Here is a 22,599-nt window from a genome sequence, read left to right on the forward strand (position 1 = left end):
AAAAAAAAAACCCGGATGGGGGTTAGCGGAGAGATAGCATTAGAAGAAATACCTAGTGTAGGTGATGGGTGGATGGGTGCAGCAAACCACCGTGGCACGTGTATACCTACGTAACAAAACTGCACGTTCTGCACATGTACCCCAGAACTTCATTATTGTCACTTTGCTGGATTCTTGGAGACGAAGTCCTCAGAGGAAGGGCCAAATGCGGTAACTCACGCATATCAGAACCAGTATAATAATAAAAAAAAGATTTAAAACATAATAATAATTTAAAAAGATTAAAATACATACAGACACACACACACACACACACACACACAAAGGCCTCAGGGAAGAAACCAGCGGGTGGACACAGGCCTTCTGACAGTCAGCAAACCTCACAGGGTGCCTGTTTTGAGCCAGGCTTGATGCCAGCACCCGCTGGGGGTGAGGGGCATATTACCACACACCAGGAGGCAGTTGGGCATGGAGGTCATGGGCACAGTGCCAGATGGGCTTGTGTTTGGGTCTTGGCGCTGGGGAATGCCTCCATATCTCTGAGACTCACTTTCCTCTTTGAGGAATAGGGAAAAAAAAAAATTGCTTCTTCCATCAATGAGGGAACACAGATGGGTGAAGCGCAGATGTACATCGTACCTGTGCCATAGAATATTCTTGTTAAAAGTGGTGAAGGGCTGGGAGAGTGGTGGTTCACACCTGTAATCCCAGCTAATCGAGAGGCCAAGGCAGGAGGATCACTTGAGCCCATGAGTTCAAGACCAACCATATATAATGATATATATAGCAATATAGTGAGACCCTGACTCTACAAAACTAAATAAAATTAGCTGGGCATGGTGGCATGTGCCTGTAGTTCTAGCTACGTGGGAGGCTAGGGTGGGAGGATCTCTTGAGCCCAGGAGTTGGAGGCTGCAGTGAGCTGTGATTGTACCGCTACACTCCAGCCTGGGTGATAGACTGAGACCCTATCTCAAAAAAACAAAACAGATAAGAAGCGGTGAAGACCATGGAGCCCTCTGTGGGAGCTGAGTGGAAAGGCTCAGTCCCTATCTGGGATGGGGGTGGTCAGGGCGGGCTTCCTGGAGGAGGTGATGGAGGGTGGGTAGGATGGAGCACAGAGGATCACAAGGGAGATGGGTAGACAGTTTGGGGAATCCTGACCCCACCTCACTCTCAGGGTGGACTCTATGAGGCGGTGAATGAGGTCTACAAGAACCTCATCCCCATCCTGGAAGCCCACCGTGACTACAAGAAGTTGGCTGCGGTGCACGGCAAACTGCAGGAGGCCTTCACCAAGATCATGCACCAGGTGGGCCCAGGACCCCCTCCCCAGACCCCACCCTCAGCCCCACTCCTCATCCCCAGGGCTCTGCTGACCTTGACCCTTCTCTCCCGACAGAGTTCCGGCTGGGAGGTGAGTCAGCCTCGGTGGACAACCACCTGCCTCTGGGACCCCCGTGATGACTGGCCAGCAGCCATCAGTGAACACCAGGGGGCGCTGGAGGAGCATGGCCGCTGGCCATCGGGGCTGGGGCTGTGGCCACAAGGCACCCACCCTATCACTTCCCTCCCTTCCCCAAAAATGCGCCACCCCCGCCCCCCCGCCCCAGATCTCGAGGGCAGCTTGTGACTCACCCAGCTGGGAGCTCTCCAGAGACACCCCTCCCTCTGCCAGGGCCAGCTTGGTCACTGCAGGGGGGTGGCAGGGTGGCTCTGACTCCCTCATGGTCTCTCTCATCTCTCCCCATCTATCACGTGGCTCTCCCTATCTTGGTATCTCTCTGTCTCTTAGTCTCTGTCTCTCCCTGCGTCCCCAGCTTCCAGCCTCCCCCAGGCTCTCCTCTGCTCCTCATTTCTGGTTAATGTGTCCCCCCGCTCCAGCAGCACTCCCCCCAATCCCGCTGCTTCTCTGCTTAGGTCTATTTTTAGGCATCTCCTAGTTTGGGGAGAATGTTCTGGCCAAAGATGGCAGAAACCCAGAGCCCAGGCAGGCAGGCCGGGTGGGAGCTGGGTGGGGAGGGCAGGTCCTCGTCGCCCCCACCCATCTCCCATCTCTGATCTCTCTCCCCACGGAATGATTCTCACGGGGCAGTGTTAACCAGGACCCTGGGGGCTGAGGGAACTCTGACCTCTGACCTCTCCCATGACATTGTCTCTCTGTCCCCCACACCTCTGACCCCACCATGTCTGCCCCACCCTCCCCGGATCGGCCTTGGTAAGTGAACATCCAGCCATTCCACTTCCTTTCCAGTCATGGGGTGGTGTTTTTGGGGTGGTAGGGAGGGGGTTCCTTCTTCCAAACTTAGGGCTGGGGACAGGAGCAGGGGAATGCCATGGAACAAGGGAACCAGAGCCTCTGTCCTAGAGTGAGAGACAGCCATCCCCTTCCCTCAGTCATCCAAGCATTTATTGGGCACCTACTGTATACCCATTCTTGCGGGCATCAGGGCACGGGAAGGAGAATGTCCTAGAACAAAGGAGTCAGAGCCTCCGTCCTAGAGTGACAGGCAGCCATCCTTCTCCTCAGCCAGCCAAGCATTTATTGGGTACCTACTGTATACCCTGTCCCATGGGCATTAGGGACACACCTGTGAACAATACAGCCCCAGTCCTAACTTCATATTGCAATCCATGCCCTGATGTTCTCAGGACCCCCTGCCTGTGCCCATGCCCGGATGTTCTCGTGGTCCTCACACTCCCATCCTGACATTCGAGACCCCTATCTCTGGGGCAGGCAGACCTCCAGCAGGGGCCTCCCGGACAACCACACCCTTTCTCATAGCTCCAGCGTGTGTTCGGGACGTATTTCCGCGTGGGCTTCTACGGCGCCCGCTTTGGCGACCTGGATGAGCAGGAGTTTGTGTACAAGGAGCCATCGATCACGAAGCTGGCAGAGATCTCACACCGGCTGGAGGCATGTCCTTGGGGTGGGGGGTGGAACGGGGCATGGGGCTGCCTTGGGGCGGGAGGAGGGGCTGTCCCTGGGTGGCCCCGAGTCAGCCCTGTGTCTCCAGGAGTTCTACACGGAGAGATTTGGCGACGACGTGGTTGAGATTATCAAAGACTCTAACCCTGTGGACAAGTCCAAGCTTGACGCACAGAAGGTGGGTCCCCCGACCATTTCCCCAAAATCCTAGATCCACAGAGACTCCAAGTACTGTTTCCTGGGGACCCTCAAATCCTCTTTCTCTGGGAAACCCCAAATCATATTTCACTGGGGGACCCCAAAACCTATTCCTCAGGGGATTCCCAAACATCCAGACATAGGAAGACCTGGAAATGACAAAGTTCCCAGATCCAGGGCTGCCCAGATCCCCTCTCTCCGGCACAGGGCCTGGGCTGTGCGTGCCGCGGCTGTGGGGCCCTCCTCACACCTGACCCTGCGCCCAGGCCTACATCCAGATCACGTATGTGGAACCGTACTTTGATACCTACGAGCTCAAGGACCGGGTGACCTACTTCGACCGCAACTATGGGCTTCGCACATTCCTGTTCTGCACGCCCTTCACGCCGGATGGGCGCGCACACGGGGAGCTGCCCGAGCAACACAAGCGTAAGACGCTGCTCAGCACCGACCACGCCTTCCCCTACATCAAGACTCGCATCCGTGTGTGCCACAGGGAGGAGGTGGGTGGGGACCCTGGGCCTGGAGGGGTGGGGAGGTGAAGGGACAACAGACCCTGGGAGGGGAGGGGAGGAGAGGGGAGGGAAGACACAGAGACCCAGACCCAAGGTGGCCCATGGATCTCAGACACAGAGAGGAGTGGCACAGGGACCCTAGACCAGAACCCCAGGGAGGGGAGGGAAGGAGACTAGACCCAGGGAGACCTGGGAGGCAAGATACAGGGACCCCAGACCCAGCGTGGCCCAGAAATTCCAGACCCAGAAAGAGGAGGCAGAGGGAGCCCAGATCTAGGAAGGCCCAGGGAGGAGAGGTGTGGCCCAGGAAGAGACCCAGGTACCCCAGAACTGGGCTGAGAAGATATGGAGACCCCGAATTCCAATCTCTAAACTGAAACCTCTACCTCCAGACCCAGGAGGACCCAGGGATTCTAGACTCACAAAGGGCAGGCACAGGGACTCCAAATCTAAGAAGGCCCAGGGAGGAGATGCCCAGGGATCCCAGACCCAGAGAGGAGAGGTGTGGACACGCTAGACCCAGAAATTGGCTCATGTACCCCAGAACCAGGTTGGAGACCCCAAACTCCAACTTCCAGTCTCAAACCTCTACCTCCAGACCCAAGGAAGTCTGGAGACCCCAGATGTAAAGCCACTAAACCCCAGGGCACCAGACCCAGCAGACCCAAGGCTGGACCCCCCCCGAGTCAGATCCAGGAAGGACCCCAGATTCTGGTCATTGCCTGGGTTCTCGGACGCCTCTTGCTCCCAGTGGGGTCTGAGCTGCCCCCCACTGGCTTCGATCAGGACCTCCTCAGGCCCCAGCGAGTGCACACCCCTCCCCTCACCCCATAGACGGTGCTGACACCGGTGGAGGTGGCTATCGAGGACATGCAGAAGAAAACACGGGAGCTGGCCTTTGCCACCGAGCAGGACCCACCAGATGCTAAGATGCTACAGATGGTGCTTCAGGGCTCCGTGGGGCCCACCGTGAACCAGGCACGGCTGGTGGAAGGGGGATGCAGGCCGCACGGGGGACTCCAGGTGCCATGCAGGCTGGCTCACCAGTCCCTCTCACCCCACAGGGTCCCCTGGAGGTGGCCCAAGTGTTTTTAGCAGAGATCCCGGAAGACCCCAAGCTCTTCCGGCATCACAACAAATTGCGGCTCTGCTTCAAGGACTTCTGCAAGAAGTAGGCGCAAAACCCCCCAGGAGGGTTCTCGTGCCTGCCTAACCTGCACAGACCTGCTGCTCTCTGCCCACCTGATCTCTGCATGGCTCCCCCATCTGCCCGATTCCCATTAAGTCCACTCTCCCAACCTGACCTCCTATTGCAGGTCTTTGTGCAGGCCTGGCCCCGCCTAACAGATGCCCCCACCCCTAGTCTTGCTTTCAGTCCCGTGTGCGAGTCTCTTAGCATCTCCCACCCTCTGGCCCTCAGATGTGAGGATGCACTGCGGAAAAATAAGGCCCTGATTGGGCCGGACCAGAAGGAGTACCACCGCGAGCTAGAGCGCAACTACTGCCGCCTGCGGGAGGCTCTGCAGCCCCTGCTTACCCAGCGCCTGCCCCAGCTGCTGGCACCCACCCTACCTGGCCTCAGGTGCCTGACCTGCTGCCCCCATCCTAAAGACTACAGAGGGAATGCAGAGGCAGACCAGGACAGATACAGGATAGGGGCTATTGTACACATACACAGCAACACGTTTCCTGGTAGCTTGGACTTTGTTCGACTTTGTTGTTTCTAGTTTTTTTTTGAGAGAGTCTCCCTCTGTCGCCCAGGCTGGAGTGCAGTGGTAAAATCTCAGCTCACTGCAACCTCCACCTCCCAGATTCAAGTGATTCTCCTGCCTCAGCCTCCTGAGTAGCTGGGATTACAGGCATCCGCCACCACACCTGGCTAATTTTTTGTATTTTTAGTAGAGACAGGGTTTCACCATATTGACCAGGCTGGTCTCGAACTCCTGACCTCAGGTGATCCACCCGCTTTGCCCTCCTAAAGTGCTGGGATTATAGCATGAGCTGCTTCAACTTTGCATAAGCGTCTGAATAAGTCATCCAGATGTACAAAGGCAGGGCAGGCTCTGAGCCATCATTTCCCAGATACATGAATTCATCTTTCTGAGCCTCAGTTTCTACATCTGTAAAATGGGGATGATTCATACCTTCCGTGGTGGACTACAAGAGAGAATCTGAGAATCCCACAGCAGGATCAGGGACAGAAGAGACCCCAGAAGGATCCTTGGAGGAAGAGGAAGAGGATGAGGATGTGGGCTGGGAGGTCTATGGAGTTGGGGGCCCCATGGCCATGCTGACCCACCCTCATTCTTTTCTCAGGAACTCCTTGAACAGAGCAAGTTTCCGAAAGGCAGACCTCTGAGCCCACAAGGACCAAAGCTGCACCTAGAGGAACCAGCACCCGGGCCTCAGCTATCTGTGCTGCGAGGGGAGTCTCCCCTGGTGCCCACTGGGCCGTGGGGTGACCACATTGTACTCGGTGCTGGGCCCTTTGCCTCTGTGTCCCCATCTGTATGCACTGATGCTTCCTCCCTTTTTTAATTTAAAATGGTTTTTATAAGCAACCTGTGCCATGTGGTGCGGTCACTAGGGGCTGGGTCACATGCTCATGACATGCTCACAGTCCACTGTCCCACATCCACACATCCCTGCATCATCAGTGGAGACACCAAGAACATACTGGGTGCCAGGGACAGCGTGGTGACAACAGACACAAATTCCTGCCCTTGTGGAGCTGACATTCTAGCAGGGAAGGCAACACACAAATAATGTCACATGCCTGTGGGGAATAATAATACCTGGTCCTTGTTTGTTTGTTTTTAACAGGCTCTCTCAGCCCCCCAGGCTGGAATGCAGTGTCACAATCATAGCTCACTGCAGCCTCAAACTCCGGGGCTCAAGCCTCCTGAGTAGCAGGGATTATAGGCACATGCCACTCTGCCTGGCTTTTCTTTTTTTTTTTTTCATACGGAGTTTCGCCCTGTCACCCAGTCTGCAGTGCAGTGGCGCAATCTCGGTTCACGGCAACCTCCACCTCCCAGATTCAAGTTATTCTCGTACCTCAGCCTCCCGAGTAGCTGGGATTATATATGTGCACCACCATGCCCGGATAGTTTTTGTATTTTTAATAGAGACCGGGTTTCACCATGTTGGCCAGACGGGTCTTGAACTTCTGACCGCAGGTGATCCACCTGCCTCAGCCTCCCAGAGTGCTGGGATTACAGGTGTGAGCCATTTCTCGGCCCAGGTGGTTTTTTCTAATTTTGTTTTTTGTAGACATGGGGCCTTGTCATATTGCCAAAGCTGGTCTCCAACTCCTTGGCTCAAATAATCCGCCCACCTTGGCCTCCCAAAGTGCTGCGATTACAGGCATGAGCCACTGCGCCTGGCCTAATTTTTTTTCACTTAAAAATTTTTTTGGTAGAGACAGGGTCTTGCTACATTGCCCAGGCTGGTCTCGAACTCCTGAGCTCAAGCAGTCCTCCTGCCTCGGCCTCCCTAAGTGCTGAGATTACAGGTGTGAGCCACCTCACCGGCCTAATAATATTTATTAAGCCCTTGCTGAGTGGCTGGCTGTGTACTAAAGGGCTCCCAGAAAGATCTCTGCAGAAGTAGGACACTCCATTTATGAGACTTTTTAACCCGAGGGACCTCCTTCCTAATGGTTAGGCCCCACCCCAATGGTTACTGAATCTTCTCAACACTCCTATCAGGTAGCTAACATGATCATCACCATTTTACAGATGGGCAAACTGAGGCACAGAGCAGCAAGCTTGGTGGGTCTGGGATGGGAGTCCAGGTCTGGCTGGCTCCGGCGCCCAGGCCTGTGCAGCCTCTCCTCTCGCGCGGCAGTCACGCCACCGTGTGCCAGGCTTGCGCTGGGCCGCGTCCAGCCCTGGGCCTCCTGGGGGAAGGGTGACCTCCCGCCGCCGCGCCCCTCCGCGCGCCCTCCCCGAGCTGGGCCCCGGCCAGCTCCACCCCCTCCCGCCGCCTAGCCGTTCCGCCCCCCGCAGCGGCCCATGGACAGCCGGCGGTGGGGGGAGGCCGGCGGTGGGGGGACCCTGCTTTGGGGACTTAGGGAGGAAGGAAGGACGAGGCCGGACACCCCGGCGCGCGCACACACACCTGCTGTCCAGGTGAGATCCAGTCTCCAACCAGCGTCTCTGCATCCCCACCCCCCACCGCGGCCCGGGCGCCCGGGCGGCGGGAGGGGGCGGGGCCGACTGGAGGGGCGGGGCCAGCAGAAGGGGCGTGGTGCGGGCGGAGCCACCTCCGAGGGCCGGGCGCCCAGGCGGCGGCGCGCTCGAGGACGCTCGGGCGGCTGGACGCAGGGAAGGCAGCGGTCGGAGCGCGCAAGGCGAGTAGGACCTGGGGCTGGGTAGGGGTTCCAGTCCGGTTCGGGGATCGAGTGTGCACCGCCCCCCCACCTACTACCCTATCCCCCCGCCTCCAACCCCGGGACACGACCTCGCTGGTCTCAACGAGCCGCTGCCTCCAACTCCACCTTCTGTGCCCAAACTTTCCAGACTTGGAGTGTCTCTGTTCCCGCGTCCCTGCTCCCTCCCCGTCTATGACCCCATACCCCCATCGATGCCTCCCAGTACCCCCATCGATTCCTCGTGCCCGGCCCGTCTCCCCTGTCCTGGCTCCCCTCTGCCTCCTCTCCCCTGTCTCTGTCCCTCTTTCCTCCTCTGCTCCCCTCCCGGCCCTGCCCCCTCCCCGCACTGTCCCCCCTCACCCTCCTCCGCGGCCATGCCCCAGGCGGCGGGAAGGCGGCCGGGCGTCCGGCCGGGCTGGGCCGGCGTGGGGAGCGGCAGCTGTTTGCCATTAGCCCGGGATCCCACAGGCCCCGCCCCCTCCCTGCACGGGGCGGGGTCCTTCTCGCCCCCCACCCCGAGTTTAGGGCTGAAAGACCTTCCCGCCACCTCCAAGATGTGCAGGCCGGTCTTGAGTGGTGGGTTGGGGAGACCCGCGCCCCTTCCCTGAGCTCCCTACCTGTCCCCTCTTGTAGGCTGCAGTCTCTCCATCTGTGTCTTATCCTGTCGCCCCTTCTCCACTTCCCAGGGGTCCCATAGCGAGAGAAGGGTTTCAGCCACAGTCATCCATCTCCCCCACCACACCCCCTCATCTCCTTTCTCTTCCCCTTAGTCGGGAGTCGCTGGTCCTGATCGAGGGTGGTCAGATGACTGAGGACCCTCAGACCTCAGTCTCCATATCTGGGAAACGGGTAGAGAGATCTGGTGTGGAGTCTGGGGGTGGTGACTTGGTGGACATTGGCGGGATCCACCAGGCTTAGGTTCATGTTCAGGCCCAGCTACTTCCCCGTGGCCGCAAGGATCCTAGGCAAGCCACTGTACCTTTCTGTGCCCTCTGCATCCCCTGTCTGTGAAACGGGATGATAACTGCCCATCTTATGGAATTGTCACCACAGTTAAAACAGTTGATATTAGGCTGGGTGCGGTGGCTCATGCCTGTAATCCCAGCACTTTGGGAGGCCGAGGCGGGCGGATCATCTGAGGTCAGGAGTTCGAGACCAGCCTGACCAACATGGAGAAACCCCATCTCTACCAAAAATACAAAATTAGCCAGATATGGTGGCGCATGCCTGTAATCCCGGCTACTCAGGAGGCTGAGGCAGGAGAATCGCTTGAACCTGGGAGCCGGAGGTTGCGGTGAGCCAATATCATGCCATTGCACTCCAGCCTGGGCAACAAGAGCAAAACTCCGTCTCAGGAATAAAAAAAAAAAAAAAAGAGTTGGTATTATTATTACTGTTACTATACTCTTTGCCTGGCAGCATACTCACTCCCCTGCCCCCCTCTCCCCCGGACTATTCCAATCCTGCTCTACTCCTGCTTGCTGCCTGTATCTCCATCTCTCTTTGGTGGCCAGAAAATATTTTCAGTCAACTTCCTGTTGCTCAGGGGCGAGTCTCCAGGCAAATGGAAAACCAAATTTCCTGCAATTGGTGACCATGTATTCCAGGTGTTGAAAGACAGAGAAGCGAAGACAGAAACGTGGAAAGACAGAGAGAAAGACACGGAGAGAGACGCAGGACAGAGACGTGGAGAGAGACACAGAGAGACAGAGACGTGGAGAGAGACACAGAGAGACAGAGACGTGAAGAGACACAGAGAGACTTGGAGAGAGACAAAGCAAGACAGGACGGGAGAACAAGGACAAGCTCAGGTGCCCCGGAGCCCCAGCCCTGCCTTCATGCCCAGCAGGTGCCCTACCTGGCCCATCCTCCCAAGGTACCTGCTGCCCCCGCACTCAAAGGCCAGAAATGATTAACTAATGGTGAGATGGGCTGGGGCCTCTGCAGCATGATGGCTGGAGGTCAGATAACAAAAAGGACCGGCCAAGTTCAGACGGTTTATACTGGGGACAAAAGAGCCCTGGCCAGCCTCCAGGGCTGAGGGGGGTTTAATGAGAGGCTCTGATTGTCCCTCCCTTTTGCAGCCTCTAGGCGCCCCGTCTTACTTCCTCCCCTCCACCCCCAGGACTTCCTGGGCCTCCACCCGGCCCTCTATCCCTACTGCGCCCCTAAGCCCGGACGCATCCTAGGCGGGCAGGAAGTTCTGTGTAGCCCGGCAGTGAAACTGTTTATTTTTAGAGAAAATTGTTTCCATAAAGGGGAAAGGCTTCACTCCTAGCTGCCTCCCCAACTTTCCCTACCCCTTCCCCCCGACCTAGTCCAGGCCTGACCCAGCTCTCAGCTTTGGGGTCACTGGGGGTCCCCTTCACCATGCCTTGCTTCTCTTTGTTCCCCCCCATCTCTGTCTCCTCAGATCCTTGCAGGAAGACGAGGTTCCCGTGTTCCCCAACCCCTTAGCGCCTCAACCCCCATCCTTCCCTGTGGCCAGCTCCAGGCCTGGGCTGAGGGGAGGGGGTGCAGGAAGGGTGGGGCCTGTTGGGCTTGGGGCCCCCCAGCCCCAGAGCTATGTGGAGGCCGGGCTGTGGGAACAGCTGGAGCCTGTCCAGGGGCTGGACAGATGTTCATGCAGGCAGTGAGGTTTGGTTTCTTTGTTCCAGACCTGCGGTGTGGGGGGAAGCCCTTCCACAGCCAGGCCGGGTGTGCGTCTATGAGTGGGTCCCAGACCTGGGTGGGGGGTTGGGTGAGCCAGCTGTGGAGGGGACTGGCCCCATCTCCTTCCCTCCCCCTACAGACTCCTAACTCCTGGCGCCATGGTTCCCTTTCCCCAGGTAAGCCTCAGTCAGTGCTGCAGGCAGTCTGACTCGCAGTCCCTCAAGTGACTTCCAAGGAGCATCTGCAGACAAGAAGATGGCCCAAGTCCTGCACGTGCCTGCCCCCTTCCCAGGTCAGGGGACTCAGGGAAGAGGGCCCTGCCCTGGGGAGCTTCAGTTCTGGAGGCCTGAGGGGCCGAGGACTCTGCCCTGGGGACTTTGAGGGTGGGACGCAGCCCAACAATTAAAGGTCTGAGGGAGGAGGCAGAGTCCTGCCCCGGGTGTCTGATGGGGAGGCACAGCCCTGCACTGGGAGGGTCTGAGAGCAGACACGGTTGAGTACCAGCTGGGCTCCCATCTCTTGGGCAAATAAAGCCCAACTCTCCTCAGGCATCAGTCTTCACCCTGAGTATGGGGACAAGAGGATTCAAAGGTCCTGGTGTTTCTCCCACCCCCAGGGACCCCTGGCCCGGCCTCCCCGCCTGCCTTCCCTGCCAAGGACCCTGATCCACCCTACTCTGTGGAGACCCCCTATGGCTACCGCCTGGACCTGGACTTCCTCAAGTACGTGGACGACATCGAGAAGGGCCACACGCTGCGACGCGTGGCGGTGCAGCGCCGCCCCCGCCTGAGCTCGCTGCCCCGTGGCCCTGGCTCCTGGTGGACGTCCACTGAGTCGCTGTGCTCCAATGCCAGTGGGGACAGCCGCCACTCAGCCTATTCCTACTGCGGCCGTGGCTTCTATCCTCAGTATGGTGCTCTGGAGACCCGCGGTGGCTTCAATCCGCGGGTGGAGCGCACACTGCTGGACGCCCGTCGCCGTCTCGAGGACCAGGCGGCCACACCCGCCGGCCTGGGCTCCCTGACCCCCAGTGCGGCCGGCTCGACAGCCTCCTTGGTGGGTGTGGGGTTGCCACCCCCGACGCCACGGAGTTCGGGACTGTCCACGCCGGTGCCTCCCAGTGCCGGGCACCTGGCCCACGTGCGAGAGCAGATGGCGGGTGCCCTGCGGAAGCTACGGCAGCTGGAGGAGCAGGTGAAGCTGATCCCCGTGCTCCAGGTGAAGCTCTCGGTGCTCCAGGAGGAAAAGCGGCAGCTCACAGTGCAACTTAAAAGCCAGAAGTTCCTGGGCCACCCCACAGCGGGCCGGGGCCGCAGCGAGCTCTGCCTGGACCTCCCCGATCCCCCAGAGGACCCAGTGGCACTTGAGACCCGGAGTGTGGGCACCTGGGTCCGAGAACGGGACTTGGGCATGCCCGATGGGGAGGCTGCCCTCACCGCCAAGGTCGCTGTGCTGGAGACCCAGCTCAAGAAGGCACTGCAGGAGCTGCAGGCAGCTCAGGCCCGGCAGGCCGACCCCCAGCCCCAGGCCTGGCCACCGCCAGACAGCCCGGTTCGCGTGGATACCGTCCGGGTGGTAGAAGGGCCACGGGAGGTGGAGGTGGTGGCCAGCACAGCCGCTGGCACCCCTGCACAGCGGGCCCAGAGCCTGGAGCCTTACGGGGCAGGGCTGAGGGCCCTGGCAATGCCTGGTGGGCCTGAGAGCCCACCTGTGTTCCGCAGCCAGGAGGTGGTGGAGACGATGTGCCCAGTGCCCGCGGCGGCTGCCAGCAACGTTCATATGGTGAAGAAGATTAGCATCACAGAGCGCAGCTGTGATGGAACAGCAGGTAAGCGGTCGCAGGCGGGGAGAATGGCTGGGGGTAGGGGGGCCCTCTTTCTTCCCATGGCTCATCCTGGACCCTCAGAATGCCAGGATCCAGGCGGGGTGCCGTGGCACATGCCTGTAATCCCAGCACTTTGGGAGGCTGAGGCAGGCCTCTTGAGGTCAGGAGTTCAAGACCAGCCTGGCCAATGTGGTGAAACCTCATCTCTACTAAAAATACAAAAATTAGCCAGGTGTGGTGGCACGCACCTGAAACCTCAGCTACTCAGGAGGCTGAGGCAGGAGAATCGCTTGAACCAGGGAAGCAGAGGTTGCAGTGCCTGTAGACCCAGCTACTTGGAGGCTAAGGCGGGAGGATTATTTGAGCCTAGGAGGTCAAGGCTGCAATGAGCCGTGATTGCACCACTGCACTCCAGCTTGGGCAACAGAGCGAGACTCTATCTCTTAATAACAACAACAAGAGATTTGTGCACCTGGATCCAGCCATGCCTGAAGCTGTCATCAGTTACATAACAACACATTTCCTTTTCACTGCTTAAACTGGTCCAAGATTGATTCCTGCCACTTACTGAATAAACAGGGAGGATTTCTGCCTGGTAAACCAACAGCCTTGGGGAACTTTCCCCCAAATACCTCCCGCTTTCTGGATACTGACAAAGTGGCAGTCACCTAATTTCTCTGCATGGTTGCTACAGCCCTGAGGTTGGCTGCACAATTCTCCCCCTTTTGTGGATGACAAGACAGAGACTCTCTAAGAGTTGGAGTGATGTGTCTGGTGGAAGAAAATTAACGAGTGCCTCGTTAATTTTTTTTTATTTTTCGTAGAGACAAAGTCTCATTATGTTGCCCAGGCTGGTCTCAAACTTCTGGGCTCAAGTGATCCTCCTGTCTTGGCCCCCCAGAGTGCAGGGATGACAAGCATGAGCCACCATGCTGGCCTCAGTGCTCAGGTATCATCAGGAATCTAACCTGATGCCTTTCTTTTTTTGTTTACCCTGGGAGCTTCTCTTTCAGGCAGGCAAGGGAAGGTGACCTCACTGCTCCAAGCATCTGGCTGTTCCCTTTAGTGGAGAGGGAGCTCCTTAGTCCAGAGAGCACCAGTAAAAATCCCAGAGGGGGCCCTCATTGGCTGGCCTGGGTCATGTGTCCATTGCTGAGCCAATCATAGTGCGGCGTCCCTGTCTGCCTAGCCATGGACACTGGGGGTAGGGGAGCCCCTCCCAAGCCCTGTGGCCTTTGAGGGAGGAAGGGGGTGCTTCCCAGAGGAAGTACTGAGTCCTGATGCCAGGAAAGGGGATGCCGGCTGTGCAGAATGTCAGCTGCCGGGTTGTCCTGAGGTCCCTGGGAGAAGCCATCCAAATGATTCATCATAATGACAGCTGGGCCGGGCGCGGTGGCTCATGCCTGTAATCCCACACTTTGGGAGGCCGAGGCAGGCGGATGGCTTGAGGCCAGGAGTTCAAGACCAGCCTGGCCAACACAGTGAAACCCTGTCTCTACTAAAAATAACAAAAATCAGCCGGGCACGGTGGCACGCACCTGTAGTCCCTGCTACTCCGGAGGCTGAGGCAGGAGAATCGCTTGAACCCGGGAGGCGGAGGTTGCAGTGAGCCAAGATCACACCACTGTCCTCCAGCCTGGGCAACAGAGTGCAACTGTATCTCAAAATAATTAATAATAATAATGACAGCTGGCCAGGCACGGTGGCTCATGCCTGTAATCGCAGCACTTTGGGAGGCAGAGGCAGGCAGATCACTTGAGGCCAGGAGTTCAAGACCACCCTGGCCAACATGGTGAAACCCTGTCTCTACTAAAAATACAAAAATTAGCCAGGCGTGTTGGCGGGTGCCTGTAATCCCAGCTGCTTCGGAGACTAAAGCACAAGAATCGCTTGAACCTGGGAGCTGGAGGTTGCAGTGAGCTGAGATCATGCCACTGCACTCCAGCCTGGACGACAGAGTGAAACTGTGTCTCAAAAATAATAATAATAATAATAATAATGATAATGACAGCTGTTCTTCTTGAAACATAGTCGGGGAGGCTCTGCCAGGTGGGTTCAAACTCATGCCGTGTGATACTGGGTGAGCAATGTCACCTCTCTAGCCCTAAACATCCCTATCTGTGAAGTGGTGTGATAATGCTCTCCGTCTCTAGAGAGGTGGAGAATTTATGAATTAATGCACACGGTTAAGTACTGGTTGCGGCTTCTGCTGATAATGTTCTGGTCAGCCCTGTTTATACCTGGGGAAACTGAGGCTTGAGGAGATTCATTTGTCCTGTGTCACACAGCCAGGAAGTGGCTCAACTGAGCCAGTATCTAAACCCAGGACATCAAGCCTATCATCCTAGCACTTTGGGAGGCTGAGGTGGGTGGATCACCTGAGCTCAGGGGTTCAAGACCAGCCTGGCCAATATGGTGAAACCCCGTCACTACTAAAAATACAAAAATAAGCTGGGCGTGGTGGCACACTCCTATAGTCCTAGCTACTCGGGAGGTTAAAGGAGGAGAATTGCTTGAACCTAGGAGGCGGAAGTTGCATTGAGCCAACATCGCGCCACTGCACTGCAGCCTGGATGATAGTGAGACTCTATCTCAAAAAACAGAAAAAGAAAAAAAGTAAAAATAAATAAACCCAGGACAGCTTGAATCTGCCACAGAGCTCAAAGGTAGGGCCCAAGTTCTCATCCCAGCCTCGGATATCAGGTGGCCAGAGCCCCTACCGACAGACCAGAGGGCACAGGCTGGAGGGCAGGGACCCAGCTGTGTTTTCTCGCTGGCCTGTGTTGTTCCTGGCCGGCTCTGGACACCACCGCCTGTTCTATGTCTATCCCAAACACCCAACCCTAAGGCTCTGGCCCCCTGCCAGAGGCCCCGCCTGGCTCAGCCTCGGAATCTCTTGAGAGGCAACCACCATTCCGGACGTGCCTCCCAGAGCAGCTGGGAGGCCTTCTGCCTGCAGGACAAGCAGATATAGCGATGTCCACCTTTGCATGCAAGCTGCTGCCCTCAAAGTTCTTCCTGGAGTCTCATTTTATTCCCTTTTGCTGCAGGCAGCCCCAATCTCTGCCTTGCTTGGGCTGAGCTGGAATGTCTTAATTCATTTCTATATCTTCCTTTTTTTTTTTTTTTTTTTTTTTTTTTTGACGGAGTCTTGTTCTGTCGCCCAGGCTGGAGTGCAGCGATGCAATCTCGGCTCACTGCAACCTCAGCCTCCCAAGTAGCTGGGATTACAGGCGGGCACCACCATAACTGACTAATTTTTGTATTTTTAGTAGAGATGGGGTTTCACCATGTTGGTCAAGCTGGTCTCAAACTCTTGACCTCAGGTGATCCAACTGACTCGGCCTTTGAGCATGATTTAATCTCTCTGTGCCTCAGTTTCCTCATTTGCACATTGGGGGTCCTGACGGCACAGTATCTCTGGAATAATGTGAGGCTTTAATATGTCAGTTTGGCCAGGCACAGTGGCTTATGCCTATAATCCTAGAGCTTTGGGAGGCCAAGGCAGGAGGATTGCTTGAGGCCAGTGGGTCGAGGCTACGGTGAGTTGTGACCATATAACTGCACTCCAGCCTGGGCAAGACCAATCTTGTGGGCGGGAGTAGGGGGGAGAGAATCAGTTCATGCCAAGTGTTTATCATGGTACCAGGCGTGTGTTGATACTTGGTGCTGAAGGTCAGCTCTTGGCTCTATAGCCTCTTAAAGGAGCATCTTTTTATCTTTTTTTTTTTTTTTGAGATGGAGTCTTGCACTGCCGCCCGGGCTGGTGTGCAATGGCTCTATCTCAGCTCACTGCAACCTCCGCCTCTCGGGTTCAAAAGATTCTCCTTGTCTCCGCCTCCCAAGGAGCTGGGATTATAGGCGCCCGCCACCACACCCAGCTAATTTTTGTGTACTTTTAGTAGAGATGGGGTTTCACTATATTGGCCAGGCTGGTCTTGAACTCCTGACCTCGTGATCTGCCGGCCTCGGCCTCCCAGAGTGCTGGGATTACAGGCGTGAGCCACCACACCCGGCCTCCAAGGAGCCTCTTTGAACAAAGACGTGAAAGGAAAGAAGTCACCAAAAGAGGTGGAAAAAATAATGGTCCAGGGAGGAGCACAGCAGGGACAAAGGCCGTGAGATAAGCAGAGGCTCGGGCTTATCAAGGGGTTGAACAAACTGGAATGAGCTACTGCACCCAGCCTAAATTAAAAAAAACAAACTTATTTTGGGCCAGGTGCGGTGGCTCACGCCTGTAATCCCTGCACTTTGGGAGGCCGAGGTGGGCAGATCACCTGAGGTCAGGAGCTCAACACCAGCCTGGACAACATGGCAAAACCCCGTCTCTACTAAAAATACAAAAATTAGCCAGGCGTGGTGGCACACACCTGTAATCCTAGCTACTTGGGAAGCTGAGAAAGGAGGATCACTTGAACTGGGGAGGTGCAAATTGCAGTGAACTGAGATCGCATCGCTGCACTCCAGCCTGGATGGCAGAGTGAGACTGAGACTCCATCTCAAAAAAAAAAAAAAAATTTTTATTTTGGCCTTCAGGAGTCCAAAACTGAGTTCATCTCATTCCTTAGCTCCTGACAACCATCCACATTCCTTAGCTCCTGACAACCATCCACATTAGCCTGTGCAGACCACTTCTCTTGTATTATTATTTTTTCACCTTCAACCTCCACCTTCACCCTTCAATGCTAAAGGTCAGTAAATATTTTCACTTTGGCGGGTCATACAGTCTCTATTGCATTGATTCAACTCTACCTCAGTTCTTTTTTCCTCCCCACTTTATTTTTATTCCTTTTATCCTTTTTGTTGAGATGAGGTCTCACTATGTTGCCCAGGCTGGCTTCAAACTCGGGAACTGAAGTGATCCTTCCACGTCAGCCTCCTGAGTAACTGGGATTACAGGCGTGTGCCACTATGCCCAACTTTTTCTGGTTTTACTGACGTATACTTAATATGCCCAAAAAATGCACATATTTGAGTTTGGTGCCTCAGTGCCTTCATTTTGCAGTTGCAAAAGCAGCCATAGACAATATGGAAATGAACGAACATGGCCGCATTCCAATAAAACTTTATTTACAGACCCTGAAATTTCTATTTCACATACTTTTCATGAGTCCCAAATTAAATTCTTCTTTCCCATCCATTTAAAAATGTAAAAACAGCACCTACAGACTGAAGCTCACCACCCTTCGCTCTCCACCATCAGTGCCACCCCCACCCCATCTAATACCATTCCTTACAATCCACCTTCCAGAAACTTATTTAGACATTTGAGTGTCCTTGAAAAATATGCCTTGTGCGTGCTTCATTTCCTTAAATGGTGGTGTGCTTCAGAAAAACAAAAATCTCTTTCTGTTTCTTATTTTTTCCTCTCCTTACGCTATTTTTGAACTCTCCACACTGATGTTTGTAAATCTAGTTTGTCACTTTTTATTTTCTTTTTTTCTTCCTTTTTTTTTTTTTTTTTTTTTTTTTTGAGACAGAATCTCGCTCTGGAGCCCAGGGTGGAGTGCAGTGGCGTGATCTCTGCTCACTGCAACCTCCGCCTCCCAGGTTCGAGCAATTCTCCTGCCTCAGCCTCCCAAGTAGCTGGGACTATAGACATGCATCACCACGCCTGGCTAATTTTTATATTTTTAGTAGAGACGGGGTTTTCACCACGTTGGCCAGGTTGGTCTCGAACTCCTGACTTCATGATCTGCCCACCTTGGCCTCCCAAAGTTCTGGGATTACAGGCGTGAGCCACTGCACCCACCTACCCTCTTCTCTAATCCCCCCACAGCGGGTATCTGGTTACTTCTAATTTCCGGCCACCACAAACAATGCTGGAGTCATCGTCACACATCCCCTCCTGTGGGACTGCCCATTCCTAGAGGATTTGCAACTTCACTCCAAGTCCTGTCTGATCCTTTCCAAAAAAGGCTCTCCCTGTCTGCATTCCTAACACCGTGCTCCGGTACAAGGTGTCCATTTTCTCATATCCTCACCAACATATGGCTTTATCTGTCTTTCTAATTTTTCTTCCTTTCTTTTTTTTTTTTGAGACAGAGTCTCACTCTGTCGCCCGGGCTGGAGTGCAGTGACCGGATCTCAGCTCACTGCAAGCTCCGCCTCCCAGGTTTACGCCATTTCTCCTGCCTCAGCCTCCCGAGTAGCTGGGACTACAGGCACCCGCCACCACTCCCGGCTAGTTTTTTGTATTTTTAGTAGAGACAGGGTTTCACCATGTTAGCCAGGATGGTCTCGATCTCTGACCTCGTGATCCGCCTGTCTCGGCCTCCCAAAGTGCTGGGGTTACAGGCGTGAGCCACTGCACCCGCCCCTGGAGGAATTTTTAAAAGAATCTTAACGGGGCACATTGACTCAACACCTGTGATCTCAGCACTTTGGTGGGAAAATTGCTTTGAGTCCAGGAGTTCAGGGCCAGCCTAGGCAACATAGTAAGACCCCCATCTCTACAAAAAATATAAAAATTGGCCGGGCACGGTGGCTCATACCTGTAATCCCAGCACTTTGGGAGGCCAGAGTGGGCAGATCACGAGGTCAGGAGTTCGAGACCAACCTGGCCAACATAGTGACACTCCATCTCTAATAAAAATACAAAAAAATTAGCTGGGCATGGTGGTGGGCACCTGCTACTACTCAGGAGGCTGAGGCAGGAGAATCGCTTGAACCCGGGAGGCGGAGGTTGTAGTGAGCCGAGATGGCCCCACTCCACTCCAGCCTGGGGTGACAATGCAAGACTCTGTCTCAAAAAAAGAAAAAATTAGCCAGGTATGGTGGTGCATGCCTGTAGTCCCAGCTACTCGGGAGGCTGAAGTGGGAGGATCACTTGAGCCCAGGAGTTCAAAGCTGGAGTGAGCTGTGATCATGCCGCTGCACTCCAGCCTGGACAGCAGAGTGAGACCCTGTCACTGAATGAATGAATGAATGAATGAATGAATCTTTCCCCTTCCTGAGTCCCTGATACTCTGCTACGTTATTTCCCTTTAGCTTTGTAGTTGTACTTTGATCTTAATTCTTCACAGTTTGTTTCTTGTGTATGGTGTGAGACAGGGATCCAGCTTGGCTCTTCTCATGTAAAGTAAGCTGCTTCTCCCAAAACCACACCACAGAATCCACCATCTCCCACTGGCTTGTGGAAACCCCCTCTATCTTACCCTCAGTGCCCAGAGATTGGAGCCTGTGCTGGGCTGTCTTCTCTCTCCCATTGGTCCATTAGTTAATGCAAAAATGCCCTTCTGTTCTCATGGTTGTGACTTTGAAGTATGTTTAACTCTCTCACAGACCAACTACTCCATCTTTGTTCTTTTTCTGTAGAATTGTCCTAGCTCATCAATGGACTTCAGTTCTTTTGTGTGAATTTTAGTATCAGTTGGCCCCATTCCCCAGTGGGATAACAATAATAAGTATGATCAATTTTATTATTACTTGTTGTTGTTATTTTAGCATTCTGTGTCTAACCTTGAATTCTTTAGACTGGAAGGAGCCATCCCAGGTTTTGAAGTCACTGCCTGCTTTTCTGTTGGGGCAAAATGGGCTTTGGTTCTGCTCTAGTTTGTTTGGATTTATTTTTTTCACTTTTTTTTTTTTTTTTGAGACAGAATCTTACTCTGTTGCCCAGGCTGGAGTGCAGTGGCATAATCTCGGCTCAATGCAATCTCTGCCTCCTGGGTTCAAGCGATTCTCCTTCCTCAGCCTCCCAAGTACCTGGGACTACAGGTGCATGCCACCACGCCTGGCTAATTTTTATATTTTTAGTAGAGACGGGGTTTCACCATGTTGGCCAGGCTGGTCTCAAACTCCCGACCTCAGGTGATCCGCAACCTCAGGTGATCCACCCACCTCGGCCTCCCAAAGTGCTGGGATTACAGGTGTGAGCTACCACGCCCGGCCCTATCTTTCTAAATTTTTTATCCATCTGATAGCTGCTACATAATGGTATCTCCTCATTGTTTTGTTTTTTGAGACAGGGTCTCACTGTGTCACCCAGGCTGGAGTGCAGTGGCACGGTCACAGTTCACTGCAGCCTCAACCTCTCAGGCTCACGTGATCCTTCTACTTCAGCCTCCCGAGTAGCTAGGACTAAAGGCATGTGCCACCACATTCAGGTAATTTTTTGTAGAGATGGGGTCTTGCTCTGTTGCTCAGGTTGGTCTTGAATTCGAGGGCTGAAGTGTTCCATCTCAGCCTCCCCAAGTCCTGGGATTGTCGATGCGAGCCTCGGAATTCAGCCCTCCTTATTGTTTTCATTGGCATAGCTCTGATAGGCAGTGAGAGATATGGCTTCTCTGTGTGTGCCTAATAAGGTTCCTCTGTAAGTCAATTACTTCTTGTAGCCTTTCTCCATTTTTTCTCTGAGCAGTTTTTAGAAGTTCCTGGTATCTTCCAGAGTCAAAACTGGCAAACTACGGCCTATGGGCCAGATACAGCCCAAAATCTGTTTTTCTACAACCCACAGCTAAGAATGATTTTTTTACGTTTTTTTTTTAAATGGTTGAACGATTTAAAAAGCATATTTTGGGCCAAGTACAGTGGCTCATGCCTGTAATCCCAGCACTTTGGGAGGCCGAGGCCAAAGGATCACTTTAGGCCAAGAGTTTGAGACCAGCCTGGGCAATATAGTGACACCACGTCTCTACAAAAAAAGTAAAAAAATTAGTTTGGCATGGTGGCCTGCAGCTGTAGGCCCAGCTACTCGGGAGGGTGAGGCAGAAGGATTCCTTGAGCCCAGGAATTTTATGGTTGTGGAGATGGGGTTCCACCATGTTGCCCAGGCTGGTTTCAAACTCCTGGGCTGAAGCGATCTACCTGCCTCGGCCTCCTAAAGTGCTGGGATTACAGGCATGAGCCACCATGCCCAGCAAGCGCAGGATTTTGAGGCTGCAGCAAGCTATGATTGGACTCGAGCCTGGGCAACAGAAGTTGCCTGAAGTAGACTGGGCATGGTGGCTCATCTGAGGTCAGGAGGTGGAGACCACCCTGGCCAACATGGTGAAACTCGTCTCTACAACAATACAAAAATTAGCCGGCCATGATGGCGGGTGCCTGTAATCCCAGCTTCTCGGAAGGCTGAGGCAAGAGAATCGCCTGAACTTGGGAGGTGGAGGTTGCAGTGAGCTGAGATCACGCCATTGCACTCCAGCCTGGGCAATAAGAGTGAGGCTTCGTTTAAAAAAAAAAAAAAAAGGTGCCTGAAGTCACTGCTTGCTTCTCTGTTGGCGCAGAATGGGCTTTGGGTGCTGCTCTGGTTTATTTTTTGATTTTTTCACATTAAAAAAAAAAAATAGACACAGAGGCTCACCCTGTCTCAAAACAAATATTTCTTGACATGAACAAGATAATGTGAAACTCACGCTTATTGGATACAGCCACGCGGAAGCGTTTACATACTGTCTGTGGCTGGTTTTGTATTAGAACTATGCCACAGTTGAGCAGTTGCAACCAAGTCCTTGTGTTTGACGTAACCAAAAATGTTTGCTATCTAGCCCTTCCCAGAAAGTTTGTTGACCCTGTTCTAGAAGATTATCCCTTGCCAATTTTTGCCTGTGCCAATCTCCCGCACTCCCCCACCGCACCCATGAGGATCTTAGAGGTCTTCATTTTTGTTTTTGTTTTTGTTTTTGAGACGGAGTCTTGCTCTGTCATCCGGGCTGGAGTGCCGTGGCACGATCTCAGCTCACTGCAACCTCCGCCTCCCTGGTTCAAGCAATTCTGCCTCATCCTCCCAGGTAGCTGGGATTACAGGTGCCTGCCACCATACCCAGCTAACTTTTGTATTATCAGTAGAGACTGGGTTTCACCATGTTGGCCAGGCTGATCTCAAACTCCTGACCTCAAGTGATCTGCCCACCTTGGCCTCCCAAAGTGCTGGAATTACAGGTGTAAGCCACCGCGCCTGGCCACAAGTTTTCGTTTTGAATATAGTTAAAACCATTATTGTGCTTGGAGGAATTATTTTTTTTTTTGAGACGGAGTCTCGCTCTGTCCCCCAGGCTGGAGTGCAGTGGCGTGATCTTGGCTCACCGCAAGCTCCGCCTCCAAGGTTCACGCCATTCTCCTGCCTCAGCCTCCCGAGTAGCTGGGACTACAGGCACCCGCCACCACT

General features: G+C 54.4%; 2 protein-coding genes across 3 annotated transcripts in view; both read left to right on the plus strand.

Moving 5' to 3' along the window:
• DOCK6 (dedicator of cytokinesis 6) overlaps positions 1-6,203 on the plus strand; it is a 117,188-nt gene extending 110,985 nt beyond the window's left edge. The window contains 9 exon segments of the mRNA XM_011954952.1: positions 1,181-1,312; positions 1,403-1,417; positions 2,792-2,917; positions 3,018-3,107; positions 3,394-3,630; positions 4,477-4,620; positions 4,707-4,813; positions 5,063-5,224; positions 5,959-6,203. Coding sequence (XP_011810342.1) covers positions 1,181-1,312; positions 1,403-1,417; positions 2,792-2,917; positions 3,018-3,107; positions 3,394-3,630; positions 4,477-4,620; positions 4,707-4,813; positions 5,063-5,224; positions 5,959-6,001 — 1,056 coding nt within the window. The 3' untranslated portion in view covers positions 6,002-6,203.
• A 1,710-nt stretch (positions 6,204-7,913) lies between these two features.
• The window catches only part of KANK2 (KN motif and ankyrin repeat domains 2), a 32,196-nt gene continuing 17,510 nt past the window's right edge, over positions 7,914-22,599 (plus strand). Inside the window, exons 1-4 of one of the 2 annotated variants that reach the window (XM_011954818.1) lie at positions 7,914-7,996; positions 9,625-9,828; positions 10,846-10,961; positions 11,286-12,497. In XM_011954818.1, the coding sequence (XP_011810208.1) occupies positions 10,925-10,961; positions 11,286-12,497 (1,249 nt within the window). In that variant the 5' untranslated portion in view covers positions 7,914-7,996; positions 9,625-9,828; positions 10,846-10,924. Of the gene's footprint in view, positions 7,997-9,624; positions 9,894-10,845; positions 10,962-11,285; positions 12,498-22,599 lie in introns of both variants that reach the window. The other variant, XM_011954817.1, reaches the window with a different exon arrangement.

The sequence above is a fragment of the Colobus angolensis genome, unplaced genomic scaffold (genome assembly GCF_000951035.1).
Source record: "Colobus angolensis palliatus isolate OR3802 unplaced genomic scaffold, Cang.pa_1.0 Scaffold39, whole genome shotgun sequence".
Taxonomy (NCBI): Eukaryota; Metazoa; Chordata; class Mammalia; order Primates; family Cercopithecidae; genus Colobus; species Colobus angolensis.